The sequence below is a fragment of the Nannobrachium achirus genome (genome assembly GCF_963921795.1).
Source record: "Nannobrachium achirus genome assembly, chromosome: 11".
Taxonomy (NCBI): domain Eukaryota; kingdom Metazoa; phylum Chordata; class Actinopteri; order Myctophiformes; family Myctophidae; genus Nannobrachium; species Nannobrachium achirus.
This window is the reverse complement of record NC_137820.1, coordinates 52,928,944-52,945,338: the sequence shown is the minus strand read 5'-3', so window position 1 is coordinate 52,945,338 and position 16,395 is coordinate 52,928,944. Positions and strand designations below refer to the sequence as shown.

At 42.6% G+C, this 16,395-nt stretch overlaps 1 protein-coding gene across 1 annotated transcript in view; it reads right to left on the bottom strand.

Annotated features, from left to right (window-relative positions):
* asz1 (ankyrin repeat, SAM and basic leucine zipper domain containing 1) overlaps positions 1-13,685 on the bottom strand; it is a gene marked incomplete at both ends in the record, with an annotated part of 33,025 nt that extends 19,340 nt beyond the window's left edge. Inside the window, 4 exons of the mRNA XM_080737178.1 lie at positions 3,977-4,088; positions 10,544-10,666; positions 13,196-13,298; positions 13,590-13,685. Of these exons, the coding sequence (XP_080593304.1) occupies positions 3,977-4,088; positions 10,544-10,666; positions 13,196-13,298; positions 13,590-13,685 (434 nt within the window). The remainder of the gene's footprint in view (positions 1-3,976; positions 4,089-10,543; positions 10,667-13,195; positions 13,299-13,589) is intronic.
* Positions 13,686-16,395: the final 2,710 nt, after the last annotated feature.

Genomic DNA, 16,395 nt, shown 5'->3' with positions numbered 1-16,395 from the left:
CTGTGGTGGGAGTCACACTGGTCAGTGTGGGAGGCTGGGATCAAATAAGTGTGGGAGGATGGGATCAAATAAGACTCAAGTCCGTTGCCAAATCAATGTGGGTGTCTTTTATGATTCCAGCCTCCTTTAAGAGCCAACTCATTCAGACAAGTTTTTATCATCTCAGTAATATCTCCTGGATCAGATCAGGCTTGAGTTTTAATCAAATGAAGATGATTAAACAAGCACTTTTAAATATTAAATCCATACCAAGTACAAGCTCACAACACGTTTCATCATGATTTGTGAGCTTGTAGGCTATGTTCTGTGGTTAAGTGGTTAATGCAGTTAATGATTAGTTGATTACAGGTTGTGACCTTGATCAGGAAACAATCACAAGGCCTTTTTGATATGATCCAACGTACACATCAGTCTGGGAGACAACATGAGACAACTGGACCCGAGTGGACCAGCAGAAACTGTCCAAAGGAGGACAAAGGACGTATGAGTGGTAGAGCCCACATCAGGGGAGGGCAATTTTAATGATGGAGCGGGCCACTATATTTCCACACTAACTCCAGAGGGCCACAATGCATATTGCTATAACGTACTTTGTCATTCTACTATATGTCATACAAAAGAAGCAAAAATAGCAGATCTACAATTGAGCTTGTATTGTATATTGAGAATTGTAATCCTGAAATGTAACATTTTGATTTAATGTCTAATGCATTTAGTTATACCGCAGGTCATGTTTGCAAATTTGGAATTGTAACAGCTGAAATCAATATCTCAGTATTCAGATATTAACCTGAGGGCCACATTAAGTGAAGGTGGGGGCCTACGGGCCGCCAGTTGCCCATGTATGGCCCACATCTTCCTCTTCCCTCCCTAGGATGGCGATATGACACAGAGCATTTGTTTATGCTGGGCTTGAGGGACACGCAGCTGGTGTTAATTGCTGGTTTGATACGGATACGTAAAACGGACATGGAGTGGGTTCATTCTGTGAGGCCACATTCACCCCTGTCCTCCTTTGCTCTCATCTGACAGCCACGATCATACGTACACCCCCCCCCCACACACACACACACACACACACACACACACACACACACACACACACACACACACACACACACACACACACACACACACACACACACACACACACACACACACACACACACACACACACACACACACACACACACACACACACACACACACACACACACACCTCTGCCTCTCGTTAACTGTTCTTCAAATATTTTGTCTAGAGAGGAAACAATCAATTTCCTACCACCACACAGAGTGTGTGTGTGTGTGTGTGTGTGTGTGTGTGTGTGTGTGAGAGGGGGGGGGGGTCATCCAGTAAGAGTATGAGAGAGCTAAACACGGAACTAGTGCGGGGGTGCTCATTCCTTGGCCTGACATAGTAAACATTCACAGATGCCAATATGAGGGCCCAACTCCATTCAACTTACTTACAATTCAATATATTTTAAAATGAGGTTTGTGATGTATTTGACTGACCATATAAACAAATGCCCCAGATACATATCAATGTACAGTAAGCTCAAAATGTGATGCAACACAACATCCTACTGTGCAATTCTACAAAACTCTGGCGGCAGCCATGAGGTTTAACCACAACTAAGATGAGAGAACATATTACTCCCAGTTTTAGCTTCGCTACACTGGCTCCTGTGGTATTTAGGAATGATTAAAAAAATATCGTATCTCAATGGTCTGGCACCTGCCTGTCTAGTGATACTGTATGTTCCAAACCACCCCCTCAGGTCTTCTAGTGCAGACCTGCTCGATGTGCCTACAATGACATAAACTCCCAAGACAGGCAGCCTCTGTGGATAGCTTTGAAGAGCAGCTCAAGACCCATTTCTTCACTCTTGCTTTTAGCTGATTTTTAAATCTCTGTGCCGTTATTCATATCCACACTGTTTTGAAAATGTTTTGTTTTTATGGTAGAGTCCTTACTGATGTTTTAACGGTTTTAAATGTTTTTACTTTTCTTTTCTGCTTGGTGGACACGGAAACTGTCACACACGCATTCATTAAATATTGCCATGCCGTAGCACAGGCTACTCAAGTCATTAGCGAGTTTAAGATCGCTACGGCAACGGCAGATGACAACGGTAATCGGAAATGATCCGCGCTCGATATATAAACCTGCCGTCGCCGCGGCCGCCTCTACTACGGCAGAAGGTCCCTTCCCACGTAGCGCCTACTCCGTCTGCTGCGTGTACGCGTCGCCATGGGAACCAAAGCGTTCAGTGAAAGGGGTGGGAACCTGTCGCCGCCGAGGCTTTGCTTAACCATTTTGATCGCTACGGCGATTACGTCATAGCAGCCTTAGTCCCGCCTCACGTCGCCGTATTAGAAACGCGCCGCTTAATTTCCCTATTATCTCATGTCTGGCAACATTCAAGTACAAGCATCAGAAGGTGTAACTCAGGTGGAATAATAGTTACTCTGCAGTACTTGTCTTGTTGTTCTGTCCAAAGTCAGTAAATGTTCAAAATTATTATCTTTCTAGGAGAAATGTGTTGTGTAGCCACAGTAGAGGCCTTGCAGAGTTTCTGCCTGCTGCATTTCAGTCCACCCACCCCCTGTAAACTCCAGTGTGTTTATTTGTCTGCCTGTCTGATACCAGCCTGTACAGTACATGCACATGCCATAACAGGACGTTCCAACCAAAACGGCCAAATATACACACACTGTTATGTAGCGATGTGGTGAACAATGCAACCACATAGCTGTCAAACATAATAGAAACCATCATGAGATATTTGGTACAGCATTTGATCACCTTTTTTAAAATGTGTTTTCTTTGAAATTTTGCATACACACACTCCCGGAAGGGCAAGGACAAACCTCCATTCCAATTTGTTCACATTAGCCTATTATTGCCGTGAAACCTTCCACACACATTCCCACTAGATTTTCAAATCAGCCTTCTGGTAGCGATTTCGATTCCCATATAGGCCCCAGCTATAGCTGTGGAGCCAGACTACAAGTTCTGCCATTTTGTGTTTTCTTCCAAACACACTTTTTGCAACTACTTCTACAAACTCACATTAAAGTCAAATTTGTCAGATTCCATTCCATTTGGCTATGACTGCCTTCCAAAGATTGCAGTCCCTGGGTAGGCAACCTGGCCTGGTGAAGAAATGTGCTCAGAAGAGCGCACTTTTAGTTATATTCTGTGAACACTGTATGCAGCAGCATGTGTGATCAACCAAAAATAATACATGTATGCTTATAGCTATGGAAGTTGCCGTAGCTATAATGGTTATTATGCACAGTGTAATTTGACTGTGCAGTTCTGCTGAAAATATGAGCAAGTCACGGAAGGATTATACATCAATTACCATGGACATGTTTTGAAACCGCACTCCACATCATCTCCACATACAGTGCATCCATACAGCACATTCATTGATTTGATGCGAGCATGTTAAAAGTGGATCACTCTGCGTTCCTCATGGCAAAACTAATTATTACCGGAGTTCAATGTGTTCTGGGAAGAATTTGCTACAGTGGGAAGATGTTCCCACTGCATGACTGCGACATTACCAACAAGCAGAAACATTAGGAGGGGGAAGTCTTGAATGATACAAGAGTTGTAAATAAGTAATGCAGAAATGTATTGAATGTTCAAGTGTGTGATTATTCTTTTATAAACCAAGAACGCATACACAAACACGGCTGTTTTGATACCAACATTTGACGATGACCCCCTACATAAATTGTCAGTTGGCAATTTCTCCCCCTGTCGTTATCAAGATGTATCACTCCAATTTTTCAAACAACATTCCAATTGGCTGCAAACTGCCTTCCAATTTCTGAGGGCCCTGGCTCGGCAACCTGTCCTGGCAGAGACCTGCACCCATAGGAACCCATTTTTCAAGTTGTAGTTTTTACATATAGCTATTCCTTGCTGCTGAACTGGCCCAATTTTCCTTTCAGCACTCACCTGTTCTGCAAGTTGGGATCTGCATTCCTGGACAGCAGCAGCTCGACACACTGGGCAATTTTGTCCTCAGTGGCTGATGCTGTGCATGCAGCCATTAGCACTGTGTACCCGTCTGTGGACATTAGAACAACAAATTAGGCTTAACCACTTTCAAAAATGTTCAAACATTAACTAAGTAGTTATCAAATAAATGTAAAATGCTGTGAAAGCTTGTACATCGTCATTTGACAAAGTCTAGAATAGGGCCTGAATAGTTAATAGACCAAAACAATACACCGATAAGTTGCTTCTCTTTTTAAAATGCTCTAAATACAAGCAAGTGGACAATATGAATTCCTACAATCAAAACAATTAACAGAAGCTACTTTTACACTGCTTCATTTCTCATTCTTCCTGCCCGCTCTGTTAAGCCTTCACTTCTGACATTAATGTGCATTTTGTCGTCACAAACAGACATTAGGAAGGTAGCAATGGATACTGCACAGCGGAAGTAGAGAGAGAGAGAGTCCCCTTGAAGGAACTGGACCCCAACGCCAGTACATGTGGCCTTCGACACTACGCTATCCCAGAATAGAAAATACCTGGCTTTTGTTATGAGAGAGCAGGGTGTGACATCACATTAAAACCAAGAATAGTAAAGAATCTGGATGAAGGTCCTGTTGATGGAGCTGGGTTGAGGGTTTATCTACGAGAAGGAACTATGGTAGTTTTTGGAGCTGACCGACTTCAGAGAAGTACCCTTCTTATCTGGAAGCTGATAAGAGAGATGTCTAACCACTTAATTGCAGTTTTGTTAAGGCAGTGACCAAATTCCCAAATCTGTGCATGCACAGTCGTGCATGTATGTAGTGTGTGTGTGTGTGTGTGTGTGTGTGTGTGTGTGTGTGTGTGTGTGTGTGTACACATACATAATACTTGTCTTATGAGTACCTCTCCATGTGTTGGCTTACATGAACATGTCCGTGTCTACATCTGAAGGATTTTGCATGCGTGCGTGTGTGTGTGTGTGTTTAACAGATTGTAATGTTGGTTCGTGTGTGGTGGCCTCAGGTAAACAAACATGGCCACCCTCACATCGGTGGGTGCAGAAGAATGACGACAGTCTGGTGTTCTGTGTATCTTATCAATCACTCATGCATTCCTCCACTCAGCCCCCAGCTCAGGCTCTGCACAACACGATTAGGAAGTGACTGAATGCTGCTCTGCCGTTTAATTGTTTCCTTTGCCAGCCTCCAGCAGAAGACGGGGACAACATATGTATGCAGTCAGCTAGAGTACACACACACACACACACACACACACTCAGAGTCACATCTATATTCGTAAGTAAGTAAGTATTCGTACATACACTCAGTGACATCTATATTCGTAAGTAAGTAAGTATTCGTACATACACTCAGAGTCACATCTATATTCGTAAGTAAGTAAGTAAGTATTCGTACATACACTCAAGTCACAGCTATATTCGTAAGTAAGTAAGTATTCGTACATACACTCAGAGTCACATCTATATTCGTAAGTAAGTAAGTAAGTATTCGTACATACACTCAGAGTCACATCTATATTCGTAAGTAAGTAAGTAAGTATTCGTACATACACTCAGTCACATCTATATTCGTAAGTAAGTAAGTAAGTATTCGTACATACACTCAGAGTCACATCTATATTCGTAAGTAAGTAAGTAAGTATTCGTACATACACTCAGAGTCACATCTATATTCGTAAGTAAGTAAGTAAGTATCCGTACATACACTCAGAGTCACAGCTATATTCGTAAGTAGAGCCCAAACGATGGCAGGTTTTTGCTTTCCATGCTGATCTAGATTTTGGTCCTAGTCCACTGATTACCAATGTTTTGAATGACATTTTGTCAAGAAGTGTAAAATGTTCTCATTAATTGGAAAAACTTTGATTTGATATTCATGTATATATTACCAGTAAGACTCCCTAATCGGGAGATAAGCGACCGTAGGTGGCTTATCTCCACAAATAGGGCAAAAATGTGTTTTTCCCAAATCTTCCTGATCCATGTTGATGACATGAGTGTAGACATGCTGTGTAGTGATATTCGTGATTTTAGGGCAAAAACTGTAGGAGCAGTGTCCAAAAATGTGTTTTAAAAATCGGCCTGAAGGTGGCGCTAGAATAGGGCCATGTGAGAAATGAGGGGTGGGGTCTCCGCGTTGCCTTGGCGGACGAATAGGTACCGGCCCCGGCTCTCCCGGACGCTCCTAGCCCGAGTTACGGCATTTTATGTGCGCTGCAGTGGCAGGGGGTCCTCCACTGGGGGCGCCACCACTTTTGCATCCGTTCTGGAGCAGCAGGAGTCGGTGGTCCCCGGGAATTCCCCGTGAGCAGCCCCGTTGGGGTGGTCATTTGGTCATTTTTGCACATTTGGTCATTTTTTACATCTGGGGGTCCCCCAGGGACCTGGGGGTCCCTGGGGCTCCGGGGGTCCTTGGAGGTTGTAGTTTGGCAGGCAAGGAGTGTGTGTGTAAAATCTGGCATGGATCGGGTCAACGGGTGCGGAGATATAAGCAGGGAAAAAGTGTGACGTGTGACGTGTGAGCACATTTGGTCATTTTTTACATCTGGGGGTCCCCCAGGGACCTGGGGGTCCCTGGGGCTCCGGGGGTCCTTGGAGGTTGTAGTTTGGCAGTGAAGGAGTGTGTGTGCAAAATTTGGCATGGATGGGGGCAACGGTTGTGGAGATATGAGCAGGGCAAAAGTGTGACGGACTGACTCACTGACTGACTGACGCACAGACAGCCTGTGGAGGTTTTGGTAGTAAATGCGACCTACGTCTGTCTGTGTCCCTTTTATGGTATATGGAGATCTGTGATGTCATTAGTATATTCCCATACACTGTAAATTTGCATGCCCATATAGAGGGCATATTGGTTGCTTGCATCGGTGGTTCTGGACAACTGGATAGCCATATATGCCCATATATGGACATATCGGTCGGATCGGCGGTACCGCACTCCCTTGAGTCTTTGCTGATGCGCGTGCCAAGTTTGAACTCGGTCGGTCACATATGCACATGATCATATAGTCATAGCGATCCTATGGCTCTAGACAACGGGATCTCCAAATATGCCAATATGGGTTTGTTTATGATTATGTCTGAGTCAGAGTGATGTGGCCATGGTCAAACAAGTAAATATTACTAGTAAGACACCTGAGGGTGTAATGCAACCTCAGGGTGACATGCGACCTCGCCCTTTATTCTTGACTATCTGGCCAACCACAGCGTTTCTCTGACGATTCTAGTTGTTATCATTCTGGGGGGAGTTTGTTCATGTTTTTGTGAGGGTATCAACCCTAGGAGACACGGGGAGAACATGCAAACTCCACACAGAAAGGCCCTATCGCCAACCCCACCTAGGGTGTGAGCGATAGGGCCTAAACATGGAGATGTGGAGAACACTATATATGGAGATAGTCCAGTCCATCATGTCATATGGGACTACCGTCATAGACAGTAGCCATTGTTAGGCCGGCGTCAATGGCTGTCTGTCTGACTGTCTGTACAGGAAGTGATGTCACATGACATACTTTTTATGCCCATATATGAGTCATTCTGTACCACATCTCCATGTTTAGGCCAAAAAGGTTCGCTCCATTTCTCCATGTATAGGTCCAAATGACCAACGTCGAGCTTGACAAGGAGGATACCGCACATTGTACCTCCATCCACCATTTCTTCTCTCTCCTTTTGGTATCTTTATCCTCCTCCTCCTTTTTTTCTTTTTTATTCTTCTCTTTTTTTCACAGCCGCCCCCATATTTACTTTAGAAAATATATATTAAATTCTAAGAACGTTTCGAGTACCAGTTTGATACAAGAGCGAATAAGCGCTACACTTCTGAAATCCTGTGCGTCGACTTAAAGTCGGATCCAGGCCTAATAACTTTATCTAGCCGCCCCCGTTGCCACCTCCTTTTCTTTCTTAGTCTTGTGTATCCTTCTCTTTTGGCTACTGTCTATGACGGTAGTCCCATATGACATGATGGACTGGACTATCTCCATATATAGTGTTATCCACATTTCGTGTAGCCGCCCCGTGCAGGAAGTGATGTCACAACTCGCTGACATCACACTGACATCACAGGGGTACGGAAGGACACTCAAACGACACGGTTCTTCAGAGTATATGCGACATTCAGTCGCAATTAGTGAGCTTCATCTACCAGCTCACAACGCGTCACAATTTTGAAAACTATAATGACATTCTCAAAACAGGTTTGCCAGGTTGAAAGCAAGCTCCGCAGTTCAGAATGGAAGTCAATGTGGAAGTAAAACTTGGTTTTATTAACTCATTTCAATTGCTATTTTCAAGTCTTCTTTCACAACATAATTTTGTAAATTATGGTTAAAAATAATTTAACAAGACAAGGATACCCGGGTTCTACTGAGTGAAGACCCACCCCTCGCTCCCCTTCGCACCCGTATCGTTTTCCGGTTGCACTCAATTTTTCGCTAAACTAGAGACTTCAACATGGGTCTTTAGAAACAAATGGGTGACATCACAGTCCCTTCGTCTATGTTTTAATAGTTTAAGGTTAAGTGGTAAAACAAAATCAGGACAGATCGGCTGCATAATTGCAGATATGTCAAAGACTGACATATTGGTCTAGCTCTGTTCGCAAGGGCCCACTGAGCACATTCATTCAATCCCAATTTTAACAATTTTTAGCCCTAAACTAAAAACAGATCCTTGTAGAAGTTAGGGCCAACAATGTCTTCACTTTGCGTTCATCTCTTTCCCAAAACTTCCATCAGTCTCTGGAGGTGAAACAATTGTAATACATTTCCTCCAATTGTAATACATTGCCAATGGCAAGCAAAAATGTTCAGCTAAATTTGACCAGAATAGTATTGTCACCGAACTGTACAGCAATGTTGCATGGGAATATTTTGGTTAAAGGACAATATGTTGAGAAATTACTTGCCCCGAGTACAAGCAATGAACCACTTTGAACCTGGGAATATCATTATAGGTTAATATTTTCAGAAGACTTCACAAAATGTTATCAGTTTTCAAAAATACCAGATCTACCAGCTCAGTGAGCTCTGATGCATTGTAGCTCGGCTATATTAGCTAGGCCTACAGTATTCATCGTATGATGAAGTATTAAGTCATGGGGCATTGGGGCTGCAAACCCTGCCCGGACCATCTTGCGCTACGTTTGATCCCGAGATGTGGACAATGTCGTTTTGATATTGATCTTAACCTTTGAATCCAAAAGGTATTGACCTCTTTGGGTCAACCTACTGATGATCATTCACAGAAATTTTCATGAAAATTCTCCCCATCTGTTCTTGAGTTTTGTTCAAACAGAAACACCCACACGTGCATGCGGGCAGGGTAATTATAAAGTGGGTTACTGAACAGACACAGGCTGTAACTCCTCATGCATGCATGCTCCCATCCCTTACATTAACTGGGTCCAACAGATGCCTTCAATTTCTCAGCTGTGAGACAGCATGTCGTGTCTGGTGGGGGCAGGGAGTCAACTGAAAACAAACCGGCGGATTAGCGGTATTCTTTTGAGAGAGTTCCTCTCTGACGTCATCAACATTAAGCAGTGGCAGATGAAGCGTAGCATCGTGACACCTGATTGGTCCCCGGAACTTTGGCTGCGGCAGGTGAGGAAATTGAAAGAAGGTGTGTCGACTAAGAGGAGGGAGTGGAGTGAAACCCACAATGCAATGGGGACCAGTGGAGGATTAGATATGGCCGTTTGATATGATATCAGACCCTGGAAGGATCCAACATGATACGGTTGTTGCATAATCTGTCCTAGATTCTACCAGTAAAGACTCCCTAATCGGGAGATAAGCGACCGTCAGGTCAGCAACCTCATGGAAGAGGGGCGCGTGAGAAATCAGAGGCGGAGGTTGTGGTTTGCCAGCCAAGGAGTGTGTGTGCAAAGTTTGGCATGGATATGGGCAACGGTGCCGGAGATAAAAGTAGGGTCAAAAGTGTGACGTGACGTGACGTGACGGACAGACTGACGGAGGAACAGACAGCCAGTGGAGGTTTATAAAAGCAAATAAAGAAAAAGTCTTTGTATCTGCATCTATCCCTCACTCATGAGTCATGTATACAGTAAAATACTAATTTATCCAAATGGTTCCATTTGGGTGTCGCTCTCCATTCCGACATGTCGCCACTCCGAAATTGACTTCTTATTGTCGGAGTGGCGACACTTCCATAGAGGTTAAGTTTAGGGTTAGGGTTAGAGATAGGGTTAGTGTCGGAATGGAGACATGTCGGAAAGGAGACATGTCGGATTGGCAGGGTGTAACCGGTTACATTTGTACACTCAGTGTTAAATTATTATACAGATTTTACTGTGTAGTGGGTGGACATGAAATTAAATACTGTATTAAGGATGGTCTTAACCTCTTATTCCCTTTGTATTCAGTACGTGGTACAGAAATGATATTATGGTGCAAATATTCATTACATGTGACATACTCTGGGTGTTGCTTTAAATTATTTTGAGGAGGGGGGATTTTGGGGACATCCATTTGGGGGATTTGATCATACAATCTCACTTTTGCTGAAGTTCGAGTTGGCTCCTCTGTCCAATAGCAGCTTGGCCAAGTCAAAGTTAGCCACATTGAGGGCACACATCAGAGGAGTCCACTCTAGACCAACCCTGGTCTCCACATCCACACCTGTCCAAAACAAAAAACAGTTAATGTTCAGCCTTATTCATGACAATCAGACCAGAATTTTTTATTTTTATGCACTGTTTCCCAATGTGAGGCCTTGATGGGGTTCCAGCCAGGGTTCCCCAGCTAAATTAGCGATATTAAGGGTACACTAGCAGTGATGTTACTAGGTTTTCAATATAATGGGTCCCGGGACCCACAGGTGGTCATTCAAATGGGTCCCAGAAAAGTTTTATGAGTCCTCAATACAATGTTTTCGAGCGCTGTGAGCTTGTAGATCGTCTATTTTCAAAATGTTTGCCTATTTCTTATATTTATTTTACAATTTGGCTAATGTTTGAACTTAGAACTACTAAAACTACTAAAACATGAATTCGGGCGCGCAAAATGGCATCGGACGTCGGTGGAATCAAAACATTGACGTTTCTATCATCTGTTTAAGACTTTCTACATGGATTTTATTTGTGTTAACGTAGGGTAAAGTAGGATGCTTTCACCCATGAACAATGGTGGTGTCTGTGGAATTTTTAAATGTTTTTCTTTTACCGCGACCCGGTAAATTATTTTAACATGGACTCCAATGGAAGCGCATCCCCAGGACCCCAGGACCATGACATGAATGAGTCCCTGGGCGACTTGAATGAGTTTTTGATGCGGGATGCGCACGTAATGACATCTCTGCACTAGAAGTTAAATGAACACTTAGCTCTGGTCCATAGCGTTAGTGGAGTTCTCCCTAACGCTATGTTCCTCTACCTCCGTATTCCTTGGCAAAACCGGAAAACCCCGCCGTCTGGTCCGAAAATAACAAAAACTGTTTCGCCCCTCATCAAACCAAAGGTATCATTGGACAGTTGGAAGCTTACTCTACTTAGTGGACGCGGTCTGAGCCCCCCACCACACGATTAAAATACATTTCTAGGGCAAAATGAAAAATATTCCACCGGATGGAGACTCAATTTCTTCTCGTTTCTCACTATTTGTCGTCGCCATCAAGGTGCCAACTCACTACTGCCGCACAGGTCAGAGGACCGAATTACACAGAGCATTAGTCTCACTGGGTGTTATTCAACTCTGTGACGTTGGAAGCGCTGTTTCGTAAAAACCAGGACGAGCGTCTCCATCCGGTGGAATATTTTTCATTTTGCCCTAGAAATGTATTTTAATCGTGTGGTGGGGGGCTCAGACCGCGTCCACTAAGTAGCTAAGCTTCCAACTGTCCAATGATACCTTTGGTTTGATGAGGGGCGAAACAGTTTTTGTTATTTTCGGACCAGACGGCGGGGTTTTCCGGTTTTGCCAAGGAATACGGAGGTAGAGGAACATAGCGTTAGGGAGAACTCCACTAACGCTATGGACCAGAGCTAATGAACACTGAGCAATGTGAGCATGTTACAGCAGTGATGTTACTAGGTTTTCAATGTAATGGGTCCCGGGACCCACAGGTGGTCATTCAAATGGGTCCCAGAAAAGTTTTATGAGTCCTCAATACAATGTTTTCGAGCGCTGTGAGCTTGTAGATCGGCTATTTTCAAAATGTTTGCCTATTTCTTATATTTATTTTACAATTTGGCTAATGTTTGAACTTAGAACTACTAAAACTACTAAAACATGTGCCCCTAATGAATTTGGGCGCGCAAAATGGCGTCGGACGTCAGTGGAATCAAAACATTGACGTTTCTATCGCCTGTTTAAGACTTTCTACGTGGATTTTATTTGTGTTAACGTAGGGTAAAGTAGGATGCTTTCACCCATGAACAATGGTGGTGTCTGTGGAATTTTAAAATGTTTTTTGTGGAATTTTAAAATGTTTTTCTTTTACCGCGACGCGGTAAATTATTTTAACATGGACTCCAATGGAGGCGCATCCCCGGGACCCCAGGACCATGACATGAATGAGTCCCTGGGTGACTTGAATGAGTTTTTGATGCGGGATGCGCACGTAATGACATCACTGTTACAGTGTAGATTGCAGAGATCAAAAGCACATCAAATAGGGGTCTGTGGCCTAATACTTTGATAATGAACTTGAAATTCAAAAGGTTGAGAATCACTGACACAGTAATAGGCCTATATGGATCTTTGGGGAGAGTGTTTTGCCGGCATCTAGGATAAGCCAAAATAGCATTTTTATGCACCATGGTATATAGCCTACTGTGTGTATACATTTTTTTACCCATCATTTCCCTTTATACCAGCGGTTATCAGCCAATAGTGGCGTTTACCTGCATAAACACATTGCCCTCTCAGTGTACTTTGGTGTTTTCACTAGTTTTTAGCCTTACATTAAAAAATGGTTTCGGCAGGTGAGTCTTATTAATGTAAGGCTAACTAGTTTTGGTTGCCCAAAATGTCTCCTACCAAAACAACAGTGAAAACACCAAAATACAGTGAGAAGGCAATGCGTGTTCTGCAGATAAACACAACCACACCTGTCCAGAGGGGGAAAGGTACAGTACCATGCCATTAACTTCTATACCTGCCAACGTGCCATTATGCCAATGAACACTGATGGAAGATATATAAGCCTACCATTGTCCAACAGCTCTTCAACAGCTTGAACATTTCCATCGGCAATGGCTCTTTTCAATTTGGAAACGTCGTCTTGTTCTGCAACTGGTGGCACGATTGTTCCCTGTGGCAAGGGAAGGGTGGGCAGAAATAAACAGTACATAAACATTCGGCAAGCGACACCGTCGTACGACGGAGCACAACCTACAAAAACAACCATATTAACCGAGTCAAGCAGCACAATAGGTTACCCAATATTGTTTTGCAGGCTCAGTAGAATACACTTTGCATTGAATACCAGCAAGCAGGCTCATTTCAGTCATGCTGCACACAAGGCTCAATCTAAACTCCTATATGAATTCCGGTTCAGGGCCGTGAACTTTATGAGTTGACAAATAAATGAAACATTATTTACACGAGTTTTAGACTTTGACGCTGTAATATCCCACTCCTCGTCACTGTAATCGCTTTCATCTCCGCCGGGGAACGCATAATCGAGTCTGCTGCTCATCGTGGAAAAACCTTGGGAAAATTGGCAGATATTTGGCACGCTTAATTGCTACAGTCAAATTGGGACCTACGCAATTAGGTGACTCACGAGGTCGCTGTTTCGCAATTTCTGCAGATTCCCCGGCCCATAAACTTGTAAACTCAGGTCTTTGCAACAGATTAAAATACTGAAAAAGGCAAACAAATTTATTTTGTAGTACCGGTATTTTAATTTACACGTTGGTCTAACGGAAACGTGTTGGCAAACGCAATCAGAACCAATATTCCAATATTGCGTTTGCCACCGAATTCGATAGGTTACTGGTTTCGGTGTAACTGGGTTTGTGTTAATTATCATAGCAGGTGTGCGAGGAGGGCGGTTGAATACCATCCACTGACTGTAGCCTACACTTTCATTTAGAATGGACTTCTGTGTTTCATGTAAAATCAGTGGTGGAAAAAGTACTCAAATGTTTTACTTAAAGTTACTATAATGTTAAACTTTGTAGGCCTTAGATCATTGTATCACTGCTTAAAGTATATCTCCACCACTGCAATGTAGAAATAGGCCTAGCCTAGCCTACTCTGTTACAAAGTCTGAATAATTATGTAGCCTACTTGAGTAAAAGTACAAAAGTATTGGTATCAAAATGATGGACTGAAAAGTAGGCTACCAAAAGTAGAAAGTAGGCTACTCACTACGCAGAATGTCCTGTTTTAAATGTAGGCTATAAAATGTATAAAAATCTTTCGAAAATTAGCAGATCTACAAGCTCACATGCTCAAGTCATCCATCGTGAGCTTGTAGATCTAGGCTATTATAGGCCTACTATGTTTTGTAATAATAATCAAAATCAAATACAAATAGGCTAACTAAAGTAACTCAACTAAAGTAACTCAAGGCGACACGCGCCATGTCTTGGCCATCTGGCCAGTGATGTATATCGGACCAGTTCCCCATATATGGATATGAAGTCCTGTTACTAATATTGATAACATCAGGGATCTCCATATATGGGCAGAGTGGTTCCCATGACATCACAACATACAATCCATTTTATGTCCATTCATGGAGATCCCTGTCTGAACCAGCCACACCACTGTGATGTCACCTGTTTATGCCCATAAACAGAGATCCCTGCTCTGAGTATCTGGCATCACTGTGATGTCACCTGTGATGTCACAGTGATGTGTCAGGGGAACCACAGTGTCAGGCGTTACACGTATACATACGGACAAACTGTGCCGGTTTGGACAGTAAACTGTGACCGACGGTCGCAACTAAAGTTGTCAAATAATTATAGTGGAGTAAAAGTACAATATTTAGAAGTAAAGGTTTTTGAAATTGGAAATAGTACAAATACCTAAAATGTTTACTTATAGGCCTATAGTAAATCTACTCAATTACTTTACACCACTGATTATGGCTATACAAAATAAATTAGTGTTGTTTAGGCAACTTGTCATTTAATTATTCCCAATTTCCCTACAGCCACTTTAGTTCATTTACCTTTTAGAATGAAAAATGCCCTGTATATAGCAATTTTTGTCTGTTTTCTATTTTAGGTAGAAACGGCAACAGCAATACCATATCCTCTACTGTTCTTCTGATTGTTATATGATGATTTGCACTTACTGTGTATATTTGTATGTAATTTAATGTCTCTATGAATTGAATACAAAAGGACCCCAATTTGTAAACAAGCCATAGTGCTTCCTGGTATCATATTAGACCGTGTATCTGACATTCTGACATTTGAACTGTCTTGTGCTTTTCCTATGCAAACTGTTAATAAAGAATTCAGTCAATCAATCAATTTCATATCTCTGTATTGTATGTTTATGTTTGTCTGTCTGACAAAACATATCTGGCTTTCTCCTCTGACCAGAAGTCTTTGTGTCTGTCTGTGAATGTGTAATGATGGGGGTATTGTTTTTTATCAAATGTGGATCTTGCTGACCAATTTCCCTTGCACAATCTCTTTTAAGCAGTCATGTTATTGAGGTGCTTTAGCAGGGGGGTTGTCCCTATATCTAGAGCAACAAAGCATTTTTGTCATTCACCTTCAATCCTCCACAAGTGCCCGAGGTCAGTGATTGCCAAAGTGGGGGTCTCGGGACCCCTTGGAATTCTTAAGGGAGTTTCATTGGAGCAAACTTTTGGAACACAATGAGTAATGGTATAATTTCAACATGCTTTCATTTATACGAATCTTATACAATGACACATAGAGGGAGAGAGGGACACGTGGTATAAGAATCAGTGGTTTTAACAGTCATTGTGGTTCACTACAGTAGGCTACCTGCTGCATGTGCAATTTAGGCAATTCTTTACTGTAAAGTTACACAGTCCTCACAAGTGATAAAAAAAATGTGATAAAAAATGTGATAAAAAATCACACAAATGTGAAGTGAGCGATGCTATTTATGAGTTAATTTCATTAAACGTCCCGCAAAGCTTGGCCAATGTGGGATGGGGCCAGACATACAAATAGACAAAGCCAGATGTAATAACAGTTAGAACCGAACTGTGTGTTTGTGTTGGTATACTATAGGCTATAATGCACATGGCTTTAATGAAAGGCCAACAGAGGTCACTCTTCCCTGTGTTGAGGCCGGGTAAGGAAATGGACTACACTACAATACTTAGAGGTCTGGCCCTTAGTACATTTTTAGGCTCACTCTTCTTCAGTATCCTGGAGGAATTATGTAAGGATCTTTCTGTCTGCAGC